General features: G+C 36.0%; 1 protein-coding gene across 1 annotated transcript in view; it reads left to right on the plus strand.

Annotated features, from left to right (window-relative positions):
• The window catches only part of CCDC73 (coiled-coil domain containing 73), a 126018-nt gene that overhangs the window by 81766 nt on the left and 18842 nt on the right, over window positions 1-25410 (plus strand). Inside the window, exons 9-12 of the mRNA XM_060606293.3 lie at window positions 10623-10751; window positions 11254-11313; window positions 12455-12559; window positions 21099-21209. Coding sequence (XP_060462276.1) covers window positions 10623-10751; window positions 11254-11313; window positions 12455-12559; window positions 21099-21209 — 405 coding nt within the window. The remainder of the gene's footprint in view (window positions 1-10622; window positions 10752-11253; window positions 11314-12454; window positions 12560-21098; window positions 21210-25410) is intronic.

Genomic DNA, 25410 nt, shown 5'->3' on the forward strand with positions numbered 1-25410 from the left:
TCTTATTAGAGTCATTATAATGTTTAGTTCCTTTTATTTATTTAAAAAAATTTTTTTTAACATTTATTCATTTTTGAGAGAGCACAGTGGGGGAGGGTCAGAGAGAGAGAGAGAGAGAGAGAGAGAGAGAGAGACACAGAATCCAAAACAGGCTCCAGGCTCTGAGCTGTCAGCACAGAGCCTGATACAGGGCTTGAAATCATGGACCACGAGATAATGACCTGAGCTGAAGTCAGGTAGTTAACTGACTGAGCCACCCAGGTGCCCCTGTTTAGTTCCCTTTAGATTCCTGAATGTATTAAGCTGCTATGGGATAAGTATAAAACATGGCACCTTTCCTTGAGGAGCTCATGGTCTACAGGAAAATTCTTATTGTTTTTAGCTGTGAAAGAAGGAACCTTAATTCTTTAAATAAATAAAAAGATATTTAATTATACCATTATTAAGAATTCAGACTATTTTTAAAGTAGAGAAAATAATCCTAGAATCCTTTAGATTCACCTTAGTAGTAATAATAGGTAACAGTGTCTAGCACAGAGTAGCTACTCAACGTACACATTGCATGGAGTATTACATACCAGGCACTTTGTTAGTTTTTAAAAAATTATATTCCCAGTTTACAGATGAGGAACTTGATACAGAAGGAAGTTAAATAAGTTACCTAAAGCCAGGATTGGAACCTGTTTGGCTACAGAATGTACAATTAGAACCATTTTACTGATAGTAATGGCAGTATAAGCAATTTATTCACATAAGTTTCTTCGCTTTCTTATTCCCCGTTAGAAATCATATATTTGTTAAAAGAGGAAATTGTTAACTATTAATACTCCTGAAATACCAGCTCCTTATATGCCTTGACTATAAAGATCTATACACCTGTATGTCCTTACCTTGAAACTTTATCATTAAATACTGCTTCCTTTGGGCTCTTTCATTTGGCCCTCCTCTTTCTCCAGTCAGAGCATTGTTTTCTATCATCTGTACTATTACACTCTCAAAGTTGTTCTCTTTACCTCTAGTCCTTCAGTCCTCACTACCTCACCCAGTCCATTTGTCTCCTCCTGCCAACACATAATACCCTGCATAATATTTCTCATTTATTCTATTTATCTTTATTCATCATATTATCTTTTTCTTTAAAACTATACCTTTCGGGGCGCCTGGGTGGCTCAGTCGGTTAAGCGGCTGACTTCGGCTCAGGTCATGATCTTGCGATCCATGAGTTCTAGCCCCAGGTTGGGCTCTGTGCTGACAGCTCAGAGCCTGGAGCCTGCTTCAGATTCTGTGTCGCCCTCTCTCTGACCCTCCCCTGTTCATGCTCTGTCTCTTCCTGTCTCAAAAATAAATAAACGTTAAAATAAAATTAAAAAAAAAACTATACCTTTCAACTATAGTCATTTCAAAGAGGTACTTGACCCAGATGTATATGGATGGGTGTTGCTTTTCTCTTTCCCCCTTTTATTTTCTCGTTTTTAAATATGAGCATAATGATTTCTGCCTTTCTTATTTTATATATGTGAAATAAATATAAAACAATAAATGCATGGTAAAACACTTCAGAAAGTCCAACACACCATAGAAATTTATGGGATTATTGTTACTTGGTAAGGATTAAGACAGTTTTGACGGATCCAGCTTTTTTGTACTACAAACTATAGGTGGTTTATTTGGATAGCCTTTCAAGACCACTGAAACACAGCATCATTCGCCTCTAAGTTCCTTTATCAGATAATAAAGTCTGAAATTCCTTCTGACTCATCAACTGTTCTTTCTCCCTTCACACTTGAACTATTTTCTATTTCTATAACATCTGGTTCTCTCCAGACTATCTTCTTCAGATCATCTCTAAATTTCATGGAATCATATGGATCATCTAATCTGGTTTTTGTCGTTATTTGAGCTGCAGAACCCTCAGTGCGAGATGTGGAAGATCAATAATATTAAGATAAATAAGGTAGAGCTGTTGTGATTGAAGGAAGCATTGGAGGAACACTGGACATATACCAGGGGCTCTTTCTCCTCTATTAGTAGCCATGAAGGGTCTCCATGGAACCTCTAGGACTTCTCAGAGCACAATTTAAAAACCATTAACTGGATCCAATCTCCCCTTTTTTTGGAAAGGGAACCAAAACCTCAAGGGAGTAGGTGAATTACTTAAGGTCAATCAGCTTGTAAAAAAATACTCTCCATTTATCCTCTATTGTACTATGTAATGTTTGTAGTAAGTAATAGTCTAAACAACCTGTATATTTTACAATGTAGCTGAAATTTTTCTTGTAGTGGACATTGTGACAATTCCCCCAATATCCAGTCCACCTTATATGATCAGTCTGTCTCTAAGGCACTTAATATACTCTCCATTTTCCATGCCAGTGTTTGGTTCACGAATGAGCTTGTGATCTAGTTCTGGCCAGCAGGAAGTGGTTCAAAGAAAAATTTTCTTACTCTTCAGGGGTTCCAGGAAGACACAGTTGCTATGCAGTACCTATATTGGCCTCTTCCTATAGTCTCAACAGTGGAACAATGAGGACAGTCCCAGGAATGGAAAGTGGAGAAATAAAAATATCCTAGTCTTTGATAATACCTAGTCTTTAATAAATATCCTAGTCATTGAGTCCCTGAATCAACCAACACAAGAACCTGCCCAACTTTTAGTTTTTTAATTTTTTTAAATAAGTTTTTAATTTTAATTCCAGTTAACTACACAGTGTCATATTTCAGGAATATAGTGATTCAGCAGTTATACACATTACTTAGTGCTCATCATACGTGCATTCTTTAATCCCCCATCACCTATCCCCATCCTCATCCCCCCATCCAACTCTCCTCTGGTAACCATCAGTTCTCTATAGTTAAGAGTCTGTTTCTTAGTTTCTCTCTCTCTCTTTCTCTCTCTCCCCCTCCCTCCCCCCACCCCCCGCCTCTTTTCCACAGTGGCTGCACCAGTTTGCTTTCCCACCAACAATGGTTACTGTTCTCTTTTCTGCATATCCTCGCCAACACTTGTTGTTTCTTGAGTTTTTGATTTTAGCCATTCTGACAGGCCTGAGGTGATAGCTCATTGTAGTTTTGATTTGCATTTCCCTGATGATGAGAGATATTGAATATCTTTTTATGTGTCTGTTTGCCATCTAAATTTCTCTTCAGAGAAATGTCTGTTCATGTCTTCTGCCTATTTTTTAATTGGATTATTTGGTTTTTGAGTGTTGAGTTTTATAAGTTCTTTATATATTTTGGATACTCACCCTTTATCAATTATGTCACTTGCAAATATTTTCTCCCATTCTGTAGGTTGGCTTTTAATTTTGTTGATTGTTTCCTTTGCTGTGCAGAAGCTTTTTATTTTGATGTAGTTCCGATAGTTTATTTTTGCTTTTATTTCCCTTGCCTCAGGGGATATATCTAGAAAAATGTTGCTAAAACTGATGTCAGAGACATTACTGCCTGTGGTCTCTTCTAGGATTTTTATGGTTTCAGGTCTCACATTTAGGTCTTTAATCCATTTTGATTTTATTTTTGTGTATGGTGTAAGAAAGTGGTCCAGTTGCATTCTTTTGCATGTATCTGTCCAGTTTTCTCAGCACCATTTTTTGAAGAGACTTTTCTCATTGGATGTTCTTTCCTGCTTTGTCAAATATTACTTGACCATATATTTTTTATTTTTTTAATATTTATTTTTGAGAGAGAGAGAACAAGTGGGGGAGGGGCAGAGAGAGAGAGAGGGGGACAGAGAATCCAAAGCAGGCTCTAGGTTCTGAGCCTTCAGTGCAGAGTCCAACATGGGGTTTGGACCCACGAACTGTGAGATCATGACCTGAGCCGAAGTCAGACGCTTAACTGACTGAGCCACCCAAGAGCCCCTTAACCATATAATTATTTCTGGGTTTTCTGTTCTGTTCCATTGATCTATGTGTCTATTTTTTTAAAGTTGTTATTTATTGAGAGAGAGACAGACAGACAGACAGGAGTGGGGGAGTAGCAGAGAGAGGGGGAGAGAATCCCAAGCAGGCTCTGCACTGTCAGTGCAGAACCCAACATGGGCTTCATCCCACCACCCTGGGATCATGACCTGAGCTGAAATCGAGACTCAGGCGCTTAACCAACTGAGCCACTCAGGTGCCCCTGTGTTTGGTATAATTGTAGATGGGATTGTTCTTTTTTTTTTTTTTTTTTTTAAACATTTATTTTTTTGAGAGAGAAAGAGGCAGAGTGTGAGCAGGGGTGCGGCAGAGGGAGACACAGAATCTGAAGCAGGCTCCAGGCTCTGAGCTATCAGCACAGGGCCCAATGTGGGGCTTGAACCCATAAACTGCAAGATCATGACCTGAAGTTGGATGCTCAACCAGCTGAGCCACCCAGATGCACCTAGATGGGATTGTTTTCTTTATTTCACGTTCTGCTGCTTTATTATTAGTGTATAGGAATGCAGCAGATTTCTGTGTCTGTTTTTGTTTTGTATCCTGTGACCTTACTGAATTCATTTATCAGTTCTAGTAGTTTTTTGGTAGAGTCTTTAGGATTTTCTATGTATAGCATCATGTCATCTGCAAATGGTGAGAGTTTTATTTCTTCCTTACAAATTTGGATCCCTTTTATTTCTTTTTGTTGTATAATTGCTGGGACTAGGACTTCCAGTACTATGTTGAATAAAAGTGAAGAACCTGCTCAACTTTGGACTCCCTGTTATGTGGAAGAATAAATGTCCTTAGTATTTGATGGTTTAAATATGGTTTTCTGATACCTGTAACCAAAGCATCCTAATTGATACTGCTGACACTTTGTGTTTTAATTACAGAATATTGTGTTTTGCAAAATATTGGATGTCTAAAATGTAAAATGGGTTCATTTTATATCATCTGTGTGATAAACTCACTTTTTAAGTGTCTTTTTTAAAAGAATTATTTATTTATTTTTATTTTAGAGAGAATGCAAGCTGGGGAGAAGGGCAGAGGGAGAGAGAGAATTTTAAGCAGGCTCCATGCTCAGCTCAGAGCCCAATGTGGGGTTTAGTCTCATGACCCTGGGATTATGACCTGAGCTGAAATCAAGAGTTGGACAGTCAACCAACTGAGCCACCCAGGTGCCCTTTAAAGTTCTTTACAAATGCCTTTGGCTCCCTGATCATCATTTTTCTTCCATTCCTCCAAAGTTCTATCTTAAGGTCTCTGTTATTCTTTTCTCGTATTATCTCTTTGAGTTAGCTCATATTCTGTGATTCAGTGATTCACTTCATGCAGATGACTTTACGTTTCCAGCCTCACATTTCCCTTAATATCAGTTCTATATTTTCAGCTACCTGAAGGGTCATCTCCTTCTATGACTTATTGTAAATTCAGGGTCAGCAGAGTACATATTGGATTTATTCTTCATTCTCAACATCCCTCCTCTCTGCCCCGGCCATCCCCCAAATTCATACAACTCTCCTTTCAAAGGAAATCTTCTTGCTGACAGTGAAGATGAACCATTGCTAGGACATTGGAACTTCATTTCGGGGAATTTATCATGGGTAGCCTTTTATAATTTGAAAAAAAAAACATGAATGAAAGACTTTTATATCTATATCTATATATAGATATAAAGATATCAATATAAATAATAACCTCTGGCTCAGGCTTAGTGATTTGTGCTTTTTTCGCTTGCTTGATAGTCTCAGATCGTTAACCTCTTGTTTCTTGTCTTAAATACATTTTCATCTATTTCATCAGTGAAGTAGACTTCCCATTTCTTTTCCATTTTCATGCTTTCTCTTCCACATTTTATGGTTTTTATTTTCATTTCTCCTAGCTTCACCTAGATATTCTGGAATAATTTTTTCCCTTCATTCCCTTTGTCTACTCAATTATATCTTAAAATATCTCATATATTCCATTCTCCATTTCTCAGTAATATAGACATTTATCATCTCATGCCTGGATTAATAAAACAGCCCCTTAGCCAAAGTTCTTTTATCTGGTTTTTATTCACTTTTGTTGTCAAACTAACTTTATTAGGTTACTAGTGTAATGCATTGCTTCTATGTGCTGGACATGCTAGATATTTAGTATATATAGAAGGAACGATAGATTGAATAACTTCTCTTTTGCCTAATGAATCAAGTCCCAAATTTTTTCTACTTTATTGAGACAAATTGACATATAACATTATGTAAGTATAAGTGTACAACATATGATTTAGTCCCATACTTCTTTAATTGACCTTCCAGAACTTCCAAAGTCTGGCCACATTCTACATCTTCAGCATTGTTTCCTACTATTTATTAAGCATCTTCTGTTCTATTTAATGCAAAAATCTTTGTTGCAATTATTATAATTCCTCACTATGCCTTTCTTTTTTTGCCTTTGCTCCCCTCCATTTCTCCTGTCCACACTCGAAATGCCTTCTCTCAGTTTACTTGTATTAAACAGGATTGAGTCAGGAAACAGATGGCACATTGGAATAGGTAAAAGAGAAAAGTTTGATGAAGAAGCTGTTTACAAAGTTATGGGCAGGGTTCAGGGGAACCAACAGGGATAATGAATCACCACAGCGATAGAAGCAGTGGGGGAATGATTATACCACATAAACCCCAGGGGAAAGGGAAGGAAGCAGCTACTGGGAACCTGGAGAGAGCTATAGGCACAGCTGTAGAAGAAAGCTGAATTCAGAAGCTGTGACCTTTGGCAAAGGTACAGAGCTATTGTCATTTCGTGGCCATATAGGGAGAAAACTGGGGAAATACCTCTATCTGTCTGTCTTCCCAGGATACTGATTTACTGGTGCCTTCCAGAGATTGAACCCAGCCAGAAGCAAGAAAAACTGCTACATCCACAGATATCAGCACACAGGGGACAGAGCAGTATGGGGAAAGGGTGGAGAGTGAGTCAGGAGAGACAAATGGAGAAAATCCAGTATATTACTCATTCTTCAAGGCCTGCCTTCTTTGTTCAGACTTCTTTCATTATTCAGTATATGCTGATTGTTCTCTTTGTACCAGCCATTAATTTGCCTGCTTTTCTAAGCATGAAGTCCTGTCTCTTGACCCATGTTTTAAAAAAAATTTTTTTTTATTTATTTATAAACATTTATTTATTTTTGAGACAGAGACAGAGCATGAACAGGGGAGGGTCAGAGAGAGGGAGACACAGAATCCAAAACAGGCTCCAGGCTCTGAGCTGTCAGCACAGAGCCCGACGTGGGGCTCGAGCTCACGGACCGCGAGATCATGACCTGAGCCAAAGTCGGCCGCCCAACCGACTGAGCCACCCAGGCGCCCCTCTTGACCCATGTTTTACTTTAGCAGTCATTTTAGGCAGTGCACATATCTAAAAGGGACATGTGAACTAAGACCAGTTAATCCTTTCTTCTGGATTTTGAACTAGGTATTGAGTTATGATTGGGTGAAGTTTTCTCTGGGCAGCTGAAGCTATAACATGAAGAACTCTGGAAGTTTTGGCAGCACTATTTTCTGCTGTTCCTTTTTCAGCTTCCTTGATATTACACTCTTGATTTTCCACCTACCTCAGCTGACTGTACTTCCTTCTAATATTAGCTTCTTCTCTAATCCATGAGTGTTGGAGTTCTTTAGGACTCAGTCATTTGCCATCTTCTGTCTTCTAACTAATAACTCTAAGTGATTGCACCTGTTTCCATGGCTTTGTATTCTATTATATACTATATTATACTACATATATGTATATACTGTACTCTGATATGTGAGAAATGTGTTTATTTTGAAAAAAATACTAATCAGTACAATGAAGAAAATAAAAATTTCCTGTAGTCTTACCACCCTAATGAACTTTTTTTTCCCTTCAGAAGAGTTGTTATTATTTATTCAGTTCTTACAGTCTTTTGTTTTTTAATTTTTTTTTAACAAATTCTTTTTTTTTAATTTAAATCAAAGTTACTTAACATATAGTGTAATAATGATTTCAGGCATAGAATTTAGTGGTTCATCACTTACATACAACACTGACTGCTCATCCCGACAAGTGTCCTCCTTAATGCCCATCGCCTATTTAGCCCATCACCCCATCCAACACCCCTCCAGCAACCTTAGTTTGTTCTCTGTATTTAAGAGTCTCTTATGGTTTGTCTCCCTCTCTGTTTTTATCTTATTTTTGCTTCCCTTCCCCTATGTTCATTTGTTTTGTTTCTTAAATTCCACATATGAGTGAAATCATATATTTGTCTTTCTTTTACTTTGCTTAGTATAGTACACTCTAGTTGCATCCATGTTGTTGTAAATAGCAAGATTTCATTTTTTTTGATAACCTAGTAACACTCCATTGTGTGTGTGTGTGTATGTATCACATCTTCTTTATCCATTCATCAGTCAATGGACATTTGGGATTTTCCATACTTTGGCTATTGTCAATAGTGCTGCTGTAAACATTGGGGTGCACATATCCCTTTGAATCAGTGTTTTTGTGTCCTTTGGATAAATACCTAGTAGTGCAATTGCTGGGTCATAGGGCAGTCCTATTTTTATTTTTTTGAGTAACCTCCATACGGTTTTCCAGAGTGGCTGCACCAGTTTGCATTCCCACCAGCAGTGCAAAAGGCTCCTCTTTCTCTGCATCCTAGCCAACATCTGTTGTTGCCTGAGTTTAGCCATTCTGATAGGTGTGAGGTGATATCTCATTATGGTTTTGATTTGTATTTCCCTGATGATGAGTGATGGTGAGCATTTTTCATTACATGCCATCTTTTAAAAGTTGAAGTGTATTAGGATTCTTAACTGTAAGTTGATTTTGTCAGCAAAAGAATTTAAAACTTTTTTAAATGGTTATTTTTGAGAGAGAGAGGAGAGAGAGAGAGCATGCGCGTGCAAGTGAGTGGAGAAGGGGCAGAGAGAGAGGGAGACACAGAATCCAAATCAGGCTCCAGGCTCTGAGTTGTCAGCACAGAGTCTGATGTGGGGCTCAAACCCACGAAGTGCAAGCTCATGACCTGAGCCAAAGTCAGCTCCTCAAGCGACTGAGCCACCCAGTTGCCCCAGCAAAGGAATTTAGATGTTGGTCATCTCAGACTTAGAAAATGGTCAGAAAGGGAACCTATGCAGTATTGAAGAGCATGCCATAAAATCAACTTCCAGTCCTGAGTATTGTATGTTGTCACTACTGACTGTAATGATGCTGCTACGCTACTGTGGTGTCATTGTTGCCCATGGAAACTTGATGTTACTAGCATTGCCCCTGCAGACTGCCAACAGATGGATTTGCAACAGTTCTTGTTCTTTGTGGTATTAGTTTCTGATCCAATATCCAGGACAGGTGTATCTGATTAGCACAGTCTGGCCTCATGCTCATAAAGCTAGTATCTGCCATGTCTGGCTTCTCTAGTGGGCAGTGGACTCTTGTAGAATTCCTCCAGAATTCAGAGGGAGTTCAGATACTGTGTAGTTAAGAATGTGAAAATCACATTCTTGAGTGTTTTAATATAGTGAGTATACACAGAACAGCAGTATAATAAATTATACACCAATTCAGAAGTTGGTATTTCAGAATTATAATGTGTTTGGATGATATCTGTTAAGCTCAATGGATATGTAACTTCACAAATGAAGACTTCTTTTATATCCCCTGCGATTCTAATAATCTGCAGTGATGCTAGAGTTATTTTTTTGAATTACAAATCTTATGTCTTTCTCCTACTCAGAATCCTTCAATTTTTTTTTTTTTTTGAGAGGGAGGAGGGGCAAAGGGAGAGCGAGAGAGAGAATCTTAAGCAGGCTCCATGCCCATCATGGAGCCCAACATGGGGCTAGATCTCATGACCCTGAGATCATAACCTGAGCCCAAATCAAGAGTCAGACACTTAACTGACTGAGCCACCCAGGTGCCCCCAAATCCTTCAATTATTACCTCATTGACTAGAGGATAAAATTAAAACTTTTTATCTTGGCCCACAAATCCCTTTCAAAATTTGAATCTTGTCAAATTTCTAGCCCCAATCACAAATACTCTACCCCTCCCCCTTACCCATAACATATAAGCTCCAACTATATCCTATTCTGGTTCCCTGAAAAATACCATGATCTTTTATGTTTCTGCATGTTTGTACGTGTAGAATCTTTTTGTCTAGAATGTGTACTCCTTTTTTGCCTTCTTTGCAAATTCATCTTTGAAGACTCCATTCAGAAACCGCTTTTCCTAATAGTGCCTTCTTGATGCCCTCAACCAAACTCCTTCTTTCTTTATGTTTCTGTGCATTCCTATAGTTTAGCAATCATCACGTTATATTGTGATTATTTCTTACAGAAACTTTTATTAGATGCTAACAAACTTGGAAACTGATAATCTTTTATTTCCTTTTTTTATCTCAGAAGATTTTTGTTAAATAAGTAATAAATAAAAACACCGTACTTCCGGTTGGTTAGTTCATTTGGTTTGTGTGCTCTTTTTAAGAGGAAAAAATCCTGCATTCTATCCTTGTATCATTGTGTCTATGGTCATAGCCACAAAATAGCATTCCCACCTTGGCTAATTATCTTGCAACAGAACTAGGGGAAATAGACCTTGATGGACCAGTAATATTGTCTTAAATGATAGGTTTAAAATGGTCTTCAAAACTGTCAGAAAAGTACCTTGCTGTGATGAAATGTTTATACTGAATTTTCTGTTTATATTTCTTATGTTAAGGAACTTAAAAAAGTTACCTCAGACTTGATAAAGTCCAAGGTCACATGTCAACAAGAGATAGGAGAAGAAAACATCCATTTAACAATTAAAGAACAAAAATTTCAAGAACTTCAAGAAAGATTCAACATGGTATTTAATTAAATGCATTCATGTTTATATAATTGTTTTTGTAAAATTTATGAGAATTTCAGGATTATAATATAAAAGCATTCCTTTGTAAAGTTAATATATCTAGTAAAAAAAAGGTATTATGAATTATTTTTCACTCTAGGTAATTTTTGCCATTATCAGCAAGAATTTAAGACAATAAAATTTGTCTATAACCATTTTATTTCCACTTTAATGTAGTGTCAGGTAATCTTATGGTACAGTGGTGTCTCCAGAAAAGCTTTTGGAGATCAGAAATTTTGTAGTTTTTTTAGCATTAATATTTATAAATTTGTACACCAGCCTGTATTGGGTGTCTAATACAGTCTTTATTTCACTAGAACCACTACTTCCCCAGCAAACAAATGTTGGTACTCTGGGGTGGTAAGGGGTCATGACACTCCTAAACTTGTTGAGCACTGAATTAAATGTAGAATTCTCTGAATTTTATGTCATAACTTTAAAATTACTCAATTTTTTAAAGGAATTGGAATTAAATAAGAAGATTAATGAAGAGATTACACATATTCAAGAAGAAAAACAGGCAAGCAATCATAAGATATTTTGGAAGCCAGTAAATATTTTTAAAACTGATATAACATGAGAAATAAACAAGTTCAGTAACAAATGGAATCATGTGTAGGTCAGTTGCTAGCACATAGTAAGCACTCAGGGTCATTTGAATGGATACATGTGAACCTTTATAATCAGGTCTCACATATGCTCCCATTAAAAAACAAATCAGAGAAATGGGAAGATGTTTGTCATAGGGGACAAGCTTCCAATTATAGTATGAGCAAGTTCTTGGGGTTTAATGTACAGCATGATGATTTTAGTTAACAGTACTGTATTACATACTTGAAAGTTGTTAAGAGAGTAGATCTTAAGTGTTCTCACCACACACACACACAAATAGGAATTATGTGAAGTGGTAGAGATGTTAATTAATCTTATGGTAATTATTTAGCACTATATACGTGTATCAGATCATCATGTTATACAACTTAAGTTTACACAATGTTATGTGTCAATTATATCTTAATAAAGTTGGGAAAATATTACAATATTTAATTAATAAAAAGGATAAAAATAAATCAGTTTTTTCCTTGATAGTTTAGACCATTGGTACCCTAGCAGGTAATTACTGAAATGTGTGTATGCTTAGAGCATACATTTACAGGATGTTATACTCTCATTTAAATCTATTTGATATTTATAATTTTTCTATTTAAAAAAAATGTCCATGAAAGAAAAGTTCTGTTTCTTTTTTTTCTTTTCTGCTTTTCTTCCATTTCATTATGAATGCATATCATGACATTTTAGCCCATTGGCAGTATGACATTTTAGTAGTGATATGTTTACCTTTTTTAAGACAAGCCAACAATAATTTTTGTTTTGAATTCTTCACATTTTTCAGTAGTGTCTCATAATCCATGGTCCATTTCAAAAAACTTTGTTAATTATTTGAAGAACTCTTGGAAATAGTACTTTGTAAGAAATTATACAAGTTATTTTAGATATTAAGTTAGTAAAATATGCTATTAGTTTATTTCAGTATCTTGTTATGGTATTTAAATTAAACTATAAAGATAATAAGTTAAGAAATTAGAAAAAGTACTTTAAGAATGAATTTAGAAACATACCTATAAAATTTTTTCAACTAATATATTTATACTCTTTTAAAGGATATCATCACTTCTTTCCAACATATGCAGCAGTTACTTCAGCATCAAACTGAAGTTAATACTGAACTGGAAGCAGAGTTGAAGGTGTTAAAAGAAAATAATGAGGTTGTATATAGATATATAGATATAGATATAGTATATTTATATCTAATGAGCTTTACCTGTTTAGTTGCATTTATCTGCCCAACTTTATCTGGGATCATTTTGAATTTTAGGGGTAAGATACGGCCTTCTTCACCAACTTGGTATCAATGTCTAAAGTAATGAATATATGTGTGTATATATATATTTCTTTAAATTTAAGTCACTAGTTAAGTGTTAAGTTTTATCAAGTATCTGACTTAATTTTGTAACAGATTGGATGAGATTTTTTTTCTTTGTCTTAGAATTGTGGCAAAGACCAAAACTGAAAATAGAAGGTGATAAGTGTCACCATATTCTAAGAGAACAGTCAGTGAACTCCCAGAAATTGAGGCAGACCCCTCTTCATGGGTTTAGGTAGAACTGGCCCTGTTATCACAGCAATCACACCATCATCTTATTTCCATATTTAAAAAAAAAATGGAGAGAGGAAGAAATTATGGTCACTGATGTTTTGGGAGTAACAGTTCCATAAGAGAGGCTTTTCTATTACATCCCTAGTTGGGAGGGGTCATACATTTCCCCTAATAAGCTAAGTGAAGGAGTCTATGTGAAAATCATGTAAAGATTGGGGTACAAAAAGGGGAAAGTGCCATCTTGTTTTGTGGATGGATGCTTGAGATGCTGTAAAAACTTGAAGGTTCACTCTGGTGTTGGCAGTAGAATAAAATGTGATAAGTTCATGTGGAAGAACTGGCATATGTTTTTTGAAGTTTGGAATTATACCAAGAGCATATAGACTAGTGCACAGTTATGTTCCAGAAATTTCAAGGAGGAAAGTTTTTGAAGTGATCTTTACCAATGGGGCTTGAAGTGTATTATGCTTGTTCCAATACTGTATGGCCCAGTAAGGGTGCAGAAGAGAGACATTTGGTGGTTTCTTGGTTCCACATGAAGGAACATGGAGGTTAGTGGAAGGGCAGAAATTGCTCTGTGTCCCCCTGGCCAAGTGATTGGATGTCTAAGTCAAGAGAAGGAGGTGAGGACATGTTCCACTGGGGTGGCCAGTGGAAGATATTTGTGTTCCTCTGAAGGAAATCTTGGAAATGAAGGTAAAGCTGAACATTTTTCAAGAAAACTACAATCACAGGGTACCTGGGTGGCTCAGTCAGTTGGGCATCTGACTCGATTTGGGCTCAGGTCATGATCTCACGGTTTGTGGGTTCCAGCCCTGTGCAGAACCTACTTGGGATTCTCTCTCTCTCTCTCTCTCTCTCTCTCTCTCTCTCTCACTCATTCTCTCTCTCTCTGCCCCTCCTCTCTCACTCTCTCTCTCTCTCTCTCTCTTAAAAATAAGCTTAAAAAAAAAAAAAAGAGAAAACTACAATCACTTCCCATGGAAAGACCACCATCAGCAGAGGCCAAGGCCAACTTCCTGGGTATATAAGCAGTGCAGTTGCATAGGGATCCATACTCAGAAGGGCTTTTTGCTTCAGGTTTAATGTTCTGTGTTCACTGTCTTGAAATTTTCATCTTTAAATTTATGTTTTGTAAATTAAGTCTGATGGGAAAATGGAGCATGCACTGGAGTCTTGGAGCCTCAGCTCAGGCTTTGCTGTGTCTCCTGCTGCCTCTCAGGATGAATTTTTGGCTGCTGGTTCTGCCATACTTTGGTATGCTAGGCCCTGCCTGGCCTCATCCTCTCTGCTTCTGTTCCACCACTGTTGTGGTCACGTTCCTGGGGAGAGGTTTGTGTTCTACTGTTGCTCTTTATGTTTGGTGGAGGGCTAAATATAGCAGGGAGGGTCTGGGTCCATTGCATATGTCTGCAGCATCATCTGTCTCAGGTTGGCAATACCTTGGCACATTAGGTGACTTGGCAGGGGGTGAGTCCTCAATCCAGGTACTGAGATGTATCCCTGCCTGGCATTTGCAATCTGTTGGGGGTTACCCATCTGCCATGAGTTGGGGCAGAGGTCCCATGGGACAGGAAGATTGACTTCCTCACCCCCAGCCAGGACATACATGGGTCCAGCAGCTTGCAGGAGGTAGAACCCAGTAGCTGGTGGATCTACTAGTGTTGAGTTGTATGGTGTGGCCCTCAGGCATCTGTGAGGATCTGAATTTGCCCTATGAGTACCCCTTTGCCCAGGGGCCCATGACATTAAATAGAAAGTAAAAAGCACGATGACATGATAAGCTCATAGGGAGAGAGAGAAAGGGGGAGTGACCATGAAGGAAGGAAAAAGTTTTGTATTTTCGTATCTTCAATAGCACCTTTTCTGTGCTTTTTAAATTTTGCACTGGGCCCCACAAAGTATGTTGAATTCATCATCATTGACTGGAGCCAGACTTAACCTGAACAATGCCAGAGTTGTCTCCTCATCATTGATGTTCTATGACTAATTATGTAAAGAGAGTTTTGGCTTTTTTATTTCTCTTGCCTGCCCCTAATATTATAAAACTTAGACCTGGAGGGACGCCTGGGTGGCTCAGTCGGTTAAGCATCCAACTCTTAATTTTGGCTCAGGTCATGATCTCACAGTCATGAGATTGAGCCCCCTTGCAGGACTCTGAGCTGACAGCACGGAGCCTGGTTGGGATTCTCTCTCTCTTTCTCTCTGCACCTCTCCCTCCTCAAAATAAATTAACTTAAAACAAAAACAAAAACAATTTAGACCTGGAAGAGAGAGAGGGAGGAGGTATGCCAGAGTCAAACTCCTCCTTCCTCGTAACCTCTTTACCTCTTCCAGTAAGACTAGTGAAAAATCTCTGAAAGTCCAGCTATAAGCAAGTATCCCCCACCTCCTTTACTTATCTACAGATAGATAGCTGGGACTTTCTCTAGTATTTTAAACCTTATCGCAAGAAACATGGGATAGAATTTACCCAAATTCTTTATGAGTAGCAGTTACCAGGACTGTTTTCTAGTCCATTTAGAGGAGTTGAAACAGATTTTTAGGATGAACAAAATATTAGTAATCAGCCAATCCAATCATTTCATTTCATGATGAACTAGAGGTCCGGAAAGTGTACGCAATATAGTTCAAGGCTTCTTAATTAGTGGCAATCTTCAATTTAAATTTTTGTCCGAGTTCTGCTCCAGCACTATCTCTACATTACATTGTTAATGTATTCTTCCTAGATCAATGAGAGCTGCCACTTTTGTTAGATCAGTTATTTGAAAACTACAACTTTTAAATTGCTGTTCATGAGTTCTAAATGCAATGTTTTTGTGTTGCTTAATTTTGTTGGGTGTGAAGTGTATATGTATGTGTGTGTGTGTGTGTGTATAAGAAACATGTGAATATATACTAATATATTTTTATATATATATACACTGAATTAATCATGACCTTAACTATAGTTCCAAGATCTTTTAACTATAAGTGCTAATATCTTAGATAATCCAGGTGCCTCTCTCTGTAACTAGTACCATTATTATTTGAGCCTTGATAGTATGTAGAGAAACTAGATGTCATACAGAAATTTCATGCAAAGTATTGGTAAGAACAGGATGGAATTGTCAGCTTTTTATTTTTATAAGTAACAATATTAAAAATAAACACCATCTACCATCACTTTCATTTTATAAAAAAGAATATTTTTACACCACATATTAAGGATATGATCTCAGAATAAAGATCATCTTTTATAGGAAAAGACATTTGATGATTTATAAAGACTTTTTTTTTTTTTTTTGCCATAAACTAGTGACATTTTGTCATGGGTCAGTACTTGTTTGCAGACTGGTGTTGGAGAACCACTGATATATAGTATAACAAAATATTAATGTTGAACTGTTGCTGCAGATTATGCTGCATAGATATCTCAAGTGTTTTCTCAAGGAGCATTCTAATTCCACCTGTATTAAAAGGGATCATTACTCTTCATTATGGCCTACTGTTTTTCAGTGCTCTGCAATCATGCTGTCATCTGTCTCATTTTTTAATAGTAGTTTGGAGCATAGAGACCTGAATTCCCATGATAGACAATATTTCCTACTATAATTTAATCATAGTTTAGTCTAGATATGAGTCTAGTTATACTGCTATAGGCCTAGCGTTAACAAGAATAGTTTACTTAGTTTGCTCCTATAGTCGTAGTATTAACCAGAATAAGTTACTTAGTTTTTGGTATAGTAAAATATTAACAGATGGTTTATTTTGACTTTCCACAATATCGAGTTTTTCAAAATGTTTTTCAGATTTGTTAATCCAGGTGCAAATAATAACAAATAATTTTCTGAAAGAGTAAATTCCATGAGAACAGTAACATTTTCATGCATTTAGCATAAGAGCTAAAAGAGTATCTGGCACAGAGTAGGAGCTCATTAAATTTTATTAAATTAATGAATGATTAACAATGAATAAATTCAGAATCTTTGTAAGTTCAGATATTGCCAGATCCAGGCTTCTGGTTAAACATGTTGAATTGAACCCACACATTCACTTCTATTTCCTTCTAAAACTGAAATAAAATGACAGTAAATCCACAAGGACAAGTATATAAGGAAACAATAAAAATTAAGGTTTGAAAGTTGGAACCAGGGGCGCCTGGGTGGCTCAGTCGGTTAAGCGGCCGACTTCAGCTCAGGTCATGATCTCGCGGTCCATGAGTTCGAGCCCCGTGTCAGGCTCTGTGCTGACAGCTCAGAGCCTGGAGCCTGTTTCAGATTCTGTGTCTCCCTCTCTCTGACCCTCCCCCGTTCATGCTCTGTGTCTCTCTGTCTCAAAAATAAATAAACGTTAAAAAAAAAAAATTTAAAAAGAAAGTTGGAACCAGATGGAAAATTTGTAATTTACCTAGCAAAGGAAAGAAAGTAGAAACCCAAGGCAAAGGTGCAAAAATGCTAAGGAATTGCAAGCATCGTGTGCCTCTAGAAACTGGTGTGCACCCGAAGCCAAAGGCTTCTATATAAGAAGCTAGAAGCTATCGTACCTCCAAATTCTCTTTCCTACCTTGCCCAAAAAGGCACTGCCTGTCTCCTGCTTGACAGAAGATTGGAGATTTACACTGGAGAGTTTGAGGGACAACAGGTTGGGAAATCCAGTGGTTTGCTGGTGACCGCTTATAGTAGGGATTGCTGGTTGTCAGAGCTGTTGTCATTTGTGAGCTGCTTGTTAAACTAATGGTAGTTTTGAATCTGCCCGTGGTGGGAATATTTAAAAGTGCCAAATGCTGTACCAATATGCTACTGAGACTGTTATATTGAGAACAGAGTGGGAAGTCTAAATACTGATATCTGATCCCTCCCTGCTCTGTTTCCCCATTTAGAGGACAGCTAGCCTTATCACTTCCAGGCAGGAGAATGGAAGATTCCTTTCTTGGGAAACTAACTTGCTCAAGAGAAAAGACTGTAGCTACTGCAGTTAAGCTCTCCCAGTGAACTAGCTCGGCCAGATCAACCTACAGTGAAGCCCATCATTTGGCAAAACTTTCAACCAGCTTTTTAGTACTTCATTCTTTTTTTTTTTTTTTTTAATTTTTTTTTAACGTTTATTTATTTTTGAGACAGAGACAGAGCATGAACGGGGGAGGTCACAGAGAGAGGGAGACACAGAATCTGAAACAGGCTCCAGGCTCTGAGCTGTCAGCACAGAGCCCGATGCGGGGCTCGAACCCACGGACCGTGAGATCATGACCTAAGCTGAAGTCGGACGCCCAACCGACCAAGCCACCCAGGCGCCCCAGTACTTCATTCTTAATACGAACATGCAGTTAAGGATCACTAGGCATAGTGAAGAAAGTCTCCACCATGCAAATCAGGCAAAACAAACAGGGAGATGGAAAAAAAAGAAAACAAAACAAAAGAAAAAAACTTGGAGAAACTAAGAAAATTTACTCAGTAAAGAGAAATATATTTGTTAATCCACAAAACAAGAATTAGGAGTCTATAAAGAAACACTGATAGAATAAAAGAGAACCCTTAAAATAAATATTTTAGGAGACATAAAAAGTATAGTGCAAAGTTTGGAGGATAATATTGAGATAATCTTCTAGAAAGTAGAACCAAAAGACAAGAAGATGGAAAACAGGAAGGAAAGAATATTAGGGGTTCAGTCCCTGAGATTTAGTGAGTTTGAGAGAGAACAGAGAAAATGAAGAAGGGATGACCAAAGAAGTAATTACTAGAATGTAACCTAGAACTGAAGAATTTGAGTTTGTTTTGCTCAACACCAATACCTATCATTATGAAATTGAATACACACTTAGAAGATTCTAAAACTCTTTGTGGAAAAAAGAAGTAGGTCATATACAAAGGATTAAGACTAGGAATGGCAACATAATGACTTTAGACTTCTCACTGGCGGTGCTGAAAGATAGAAGATAATAGAACCATGTCTTCAGTGGTTGGAGAGAAATTGATTTCTAAAGCAGAATTGTACTGTATTCAGCCAAACAAATCACTATGTATTGGTAGAATAAAGATATTTTCAGACATTTAAGTCCTCAACAAAAGAAGCATCCTGTATCTCCCTTATCAAGAAGTAATGGAAAGTTTCTTTACCAAGACAAGAGAATAAACCAGGAAAGAGGAAACAATAGGATCTAGGAAACTGGAGACCCATCCCAGAAGAGAGAAGGAAATCCTCAGTGATCACCTGATCAGTGTAGTGGACTGAAAGAGCAATAGGTCCAAATTGTAATGAAAGAATGGAAAGTCTCCAAAGAGTGGAAACCGAGAAAATATCTGATATAGGTAGTTTCTTTTAGATGAGGGTATGGGTCGGGACAAGAAATGATTGACATATGTAATACACTGTTTTAAGAACATAATGCGCTTGGTCATTTATTATTATTAGGATAGATACTGTAGTATCTCCTCTCACATCTCTTCTAAACTTTGATTTGTATATCTTCTAAAATATCACTTTCTTCAAGTGCCCAGTGATCCTTAACTACATATTCATATTAAGAATGAAGTATTAAAAAGCTGGTTGAAAGTTATCAATATAGATACTGTATTTGTCAGAATGTTAAAATAGTAAGCATCTATTAAATATATGCATTGTAAATATTCAGAAACTGTTCTATTATTATGTTCCATGTAAATTAAGAGGAACACATGACTTCTATAAAAATATTTACATTATCGGGGCTCCTGGGTGGCTCAGTCGGTTAAATGTCTGACTGGCTCAGGTCATGATCTCACCGTTTGTGACTTAGAACCCTGTATCGGGCTTTCCGCTGTCAGCACAGAGCCCATTTGAGATCCTCTGTACCCTCCTCTCTGCCCCTCCCCTGCATATAGGCACACACTCTCTTTCTCTCTGTCTCAAAAATAAAAAATAAACCTTTAAAAATATATATATTTACAGTAGCCTGAGGTAGAGGCAGTCAAAATAGGTATTCATTGAAAGTTATTAAAGTGCAGTTATGCTCTTTATGTGCTAAAGGAGAATTTTGATGTTTAAACTGTAAAATGCTTTTTATTAGCTATTTCCATAATTTTGCATAATAATGTCATTGTGTATTGATACTCTAGATGCAACTGAGAACAGGTGGATACCATTTAAATAGAATACTGTGAAGCCTTTAAAATGAGATAGATCTGTACTTTATGGCATGGAAAGTAAGCAAGAAATATTCATTTTTTAAGAAAAAACAGATTGCAGAAGAACACAGTATGTATGGTGTGGTCTCATCTGTATTTGAAAAGACATATTTTATGTACTAGTATGCTTAGAGACAACTTCTGGAAGGCAACGCAAAAAACTGCTAGAGTGGTTACCTCTGGGGAGGAGAATTGGAGAGCTGATAGAGGAATACTTTACCTTTTCTTTCTATATCCTTTGTGTGGCTTGAAATGTTTACTTTGAACATACATAGCTTTCCTAATGATAAATAAACTTAAAAATTCCAGATGTATTAGACATGTAGGTAGAGTTCTTAACTATTTTTTTTTAACAGAAGTTTACTTGGATTATCAGCAGACATTGAAGAAACCTAATAATATTGGTGACAATAATTTAATACGTTTCAAATCCTTGTCTTAGAAAACAGTATTTTTTAGTCTTAAAGGTTTTTTTGGAGGGGGTGTAGTGATTATATTAATGTTAATTTATGAAGTAATGAGTTCATATGGTAAATATTGAAGCTGTACTAAAAATGTGTTAATTTTAAATTAAAAATTAAAATTGTATTTAAGGGTTTTTTAGCTAGTTAATTTCTAAAATAAATAGATATGGAAAAAATGTTCTGTGGTAGTTAAAATTTTGTAGTAGAGTTGGGCTGGATTATGCTACATTTCATATTTTTCAGTGCTGTACTTTATATTACTTTTTCAGTACATTAAAACTTATGCAGTGAAACTGAATAATGGCAATGTTTTTATACCCTTTTATAGCCATTTCTTTTTCATAACCTCCCCCTATTTCCTGTTAACTAAACTATAAGCACCTTTCTGTTAATTTATGAAAATTATTGTTGAGATAGCACATTATCACTGATCTGTATGGCACTTTCAGCATGTTAGAAGCAAAGGTCCAAGCAACATAAAACACATCAAAATTCATTAATGTGGTATTGATTATTTTTTGGATAATTAATTTTATTGCAGACCCTTGAAAGAGATAATGAGCTGCAAAGGGAGAAGGTAAAAGAAAATGAAGAAAAGTTCCTTAATCTTCAAAATGAGCATGAGAAAGCACTGGGAACTTGGAAAAAGCATGTAGGTTTATTAAATAGTAAAATATTAAAATATTTTAAATAGTTGTAGACATTTAAAATAACTATTAAATACTAAGAAAATATTGCAAAAATCATATAGGAATAAAATCAGACACATGTTCTTCTTGCACTTGTATTTCCAAGAAGTGAATGCTGTTGAAAAGCTAAATTTAATAAAATTTCCTGTAATGCTTTCATGCCTGAAAAACCACACATATACATGTGTGTATATTTATATATATATAAATATTGATATATATAATTTGAATGACTTCCCATATGTGACAGAGAAAAATTAATTACCTTTTCATAAAATAATTGCATAGTATTTTAGTAAATTATTAAAATAATTATATAGGTACTATTATTAGTAGCAGTTTTGTTGAGATGTATTAAAACCATGTTTAGAACGTGTACAGTATTTGAGTTCTATAGTATTAACATTTTATCATAAAGAATTGATATGTTATAAACATAGATATTTCCTTAAACCACATCCATTTATTTTACACTAAATTTTCATTTTAGTAAAGTAGATAATAAAAGTATGAAATGGTATAAATTAAAATTGTAAAATATAAAGGTTCACTTTAAATATTGGTGGGCCCCAAAACTGATGATTCTATTTTAATATGTATTTTCATTTCCATTCAATTCTTTCAAAAGAATTCACACAATAGAAAGTCATGATGAGTTTATGGAAACTATATTTTGGGAAAGAAAGATTATGTTTTGTACTATTATACTAATTACACTATACTTTTCTAATACTATAATAATGTAATATATTTTATACATATATATATATATATATATATATATATATATATATATATATATATATATCTCTCTCTCTCTGAGTACCAGGTTGATAAACATTTTATAGATTTTGATATAAATTGTTATATAAGTAACTCTTGATTTTTCAATTCATTTGCAGCTAACATGTTCTCTTAATTTGTATTTTGGAGAGATCAAGTCTTCACTGATGAATTTAATAAGGTTTATCCAAATCTCAAAAAGTATTTGTAGTTAGTTGTATCAGAATACTAAAAAATGCTTGCTCTCTGTACAAGTAAAGTTTACTGTTAAGCAAGAAGCATAGTAACATTCATTTTAGCTTAAGCGAATTCACATTTCATCTTAACACTTCCTTATTATTCCTGATGTTTAGAAACCTTGGAAATGATACCGTTGGGATAAGGAAAACTGTAAAGTGAAAAGAGAATATACTTAACTATGTCAACCATACCCCTCCCCCCGCAAAAAGATTAGTTGCCCTAAGAAAATAAGACATTCCTTTTCCCTGAAACTATAACCATGCCCTTCTCACAGGGAAAAATCAATTGAATTCCAAAAAATAAGCAGTTTCAATAAGGTGAGGCCTCCATCTGTAAATTTGTATAAAATTGGTTTTGTCTTAAGATTCTTTAGTTTCTACAATCATTTCACTTCCATATGCTTTAGTACTAAACAAAACATAGTTAAATAAGAAAAAGCTGCTATGGTTCTATATAAGAGTTTTCTTGAGTGGGAGGTCAGATCTACTCTTTAATTGTATTTCTATCTCTTTGTAAGTTTTTCACCATTCTTGAGTGAAGGACAGTGCAGGTGTTGCTAGAGGATTGTATCAAGATGGGTTTTTAAAAACTTAAAAAGATACTGGCAAAAATAAGATGGAATCATATAAACTGCTATTTCCACCCCTCTCCAAAACAACAACAGTAAAAGAAATACCGTACAAATAAAACTTTGTGACTATTATTAGATAGTACAGTTAAAATTCATTGAAATTTATAAAGAACATGTTGTATGCATCTGTTTGCATTTGACTAGTTATATAGTTAATGGATATACATAGACAAAAGACAATGAGGTTGTTCAGAAAATACTTAGTGGAAGGGGTTGGTTATAAAAGGAATTCAATTCACAACATTTGTTGAGCATCTACTGTGTTAGGTACCATTCCAGGTACTGGATTTTCAGAAATGCCCAAAATAAATTTAGATTAATAAAGAGCTCACACTCTAAAAGGGACAGATAACTATGAAATTAACCACAGTAACATGGAGTAGTTTAAGTAGTATTAACAAATTACTGTGAAAGTACAAAATAAATCATATCACTTAGCTAGGTTGGAGAAAGTTTTAGAGAAAAGATGACACCTAGAGTTTGGCCTGGAAAGATAAATAGGGTTTCACCACACAATATGTGTCCATTTCCTACACTTCTCTTTCCATCCTGCTGGCATTCCACTTAGTAAAGAATGGGAAAAATCATGGAGGTGTGAAACTGTATCTTCAAGGGTGATGAGTAATCTGATTTGAATAAAGCATAGGATATGTGAAATGTGACATTGGAAAATAGGTTGAGATCATCTTTCAAAAGGCTCCTTACTAAGGAGGTTGAATTTTGTAAGTAAAGGGAAGCCATTGAGAATATTAAAGCAGAGAAGCGACATAGATCTTTTAGGAAAATAACTCTTGCAACAGAATGGAAGATGGCTTTATGGAAAGAGGCCAGTAAGAGGAACACTGTAAATAATCTAACCTTGAGCCTATGATGGTGTCAGTGAGGACAACAGTAGTGAGAACAGAGAAGAGGAGTAGATGCGAAAAGCATTTAAAAGTGGAATTGGCAGAGTTAAGTGACATTTTACATACAAGTATTAGAAGGGGAAAGGAGTCAAACATGACTCTGTGATTAGTATAACTAGTAGAATGATAATGTCATTGACATAAGGAAGGTGGAAGGAGAAGAAGATTTGTAGATGAAAATGAGTTTAATTTGGAAGCTGCTGAATTTATACTGCCTGCAGGACATCTAGCCTGAAATGCATACCATGCATTTAGAAAACTTGAATCTAAGGAGAGGGGTTGGGAGATGAGATACAGACTTAAGATTTATTAGCATGAAGATGAAATTTGAAGGTATGGTTCTAATCATCTATGGAAGGAGTGGAGGACTTGTGACGAATCCTATGGAAGAAAGAGTAGGGTGGGTGTGTGTTGGGGCAGGGCGGGACGGGGAGCCTGGTAAGAACAGTGAGCAACGTTGGAGGAAAGAGGAAGAATAGTACCATGAAAACAAAAGAGGCTGTTCCAAGAACAAGTAGGCAACGTAGTCCTGCTACAGAGCTGTTAAATGGTATGAAACTTGGGAAAAATCCTTTTGCTAATTTGCAGGTGATATCTGCTAGCGGGGGCTGGGGGGAGGGATCTATAGACCAATGAGGATAGAAGTCAGGTTGTTAAGGAGTATGGGAGGTTAGAATTTGAAAGTAGCAAGTGTGGATTTTTATTTTAAGAAGTGAGAGAGACAGTAAATGGGTCAAGGATAAAAATAAATTAGGAATGTGAGAAGAGCATATTTGTGGGCTGAGGAGAACATGCTGGCATATTGGGAAGGATTGTAAATAAGCAGCAGAGAGGAGATTAGTGCTGGAGGTAGGCTCTGAGGGAGATTGGAAAGGATGGGATAAAGAACTCATGGAGAGTTGAGCCTTGGAAGAGAAGTACCTTGCACAGATAGATTTTTAAAAGGTTAACAACAGATGAGACGAAGGGAAAGTAATAGGTGAGTTCATGTCTGTTAGCTTCTGTAGGGACTCAGTGGCACTTACTTTGTCTTATATTTGAGGTTCCCATGAAAGAGTATTCCCCCAAGAAAAAGATTATGACATTTTAAATAGCTAGTGAAAGCCCAGTTTATAGATGTAAATATTAGGCTGAAGTGTCAGTTATTGTTGTACTAATGCTCAGTACTCTTCAGTAGAGTTAAAATCTGTATGTCTAATTTGCAACAATAAAATAAAACTTCGAAAAAGCAATAAAGGCATAACTTTTATAGAGCTTTTATGATTAAGAATAATACTTTTTCATTTGTAACAAGAGGTAGTTTAATATAGTAGTTAAGAATACAAACCCTAGATTTAGCTTTGGGTTTGGATCCTGACTATATCCACTTGATCTAGGCAAATTACTTAAACATCTATGAGCTTTACATTTCTCACCTGTAAATTGGGGATTTTTATAAGTATAAAATTATGTTTATTAAGTACTCAGCACAATTCAATAAATGGTAGCTCTTGATATTAATTACTTTTGTCATCTTTTTTATTTTTTACTTTTTCCAAAAACTTGTGTTAATAAAACATTCTCATATAAAACACACTTATACAACTATTTTTGGTTAAATTTTAT

Source organism: Panthera onca, chromosome D1 (assembly GCF_046562875.1).
Source record: "Panthera onca isolate mPanOnc1 chromosome D1, mPanOnc1 haplotype 2, whole genome shotgun sequence".
Lineage (NCBI taxonomy): Eukaryota > Metazoa > Chordata > Mammalia > Carnivora > Felidae > Panthera > Panthera onca.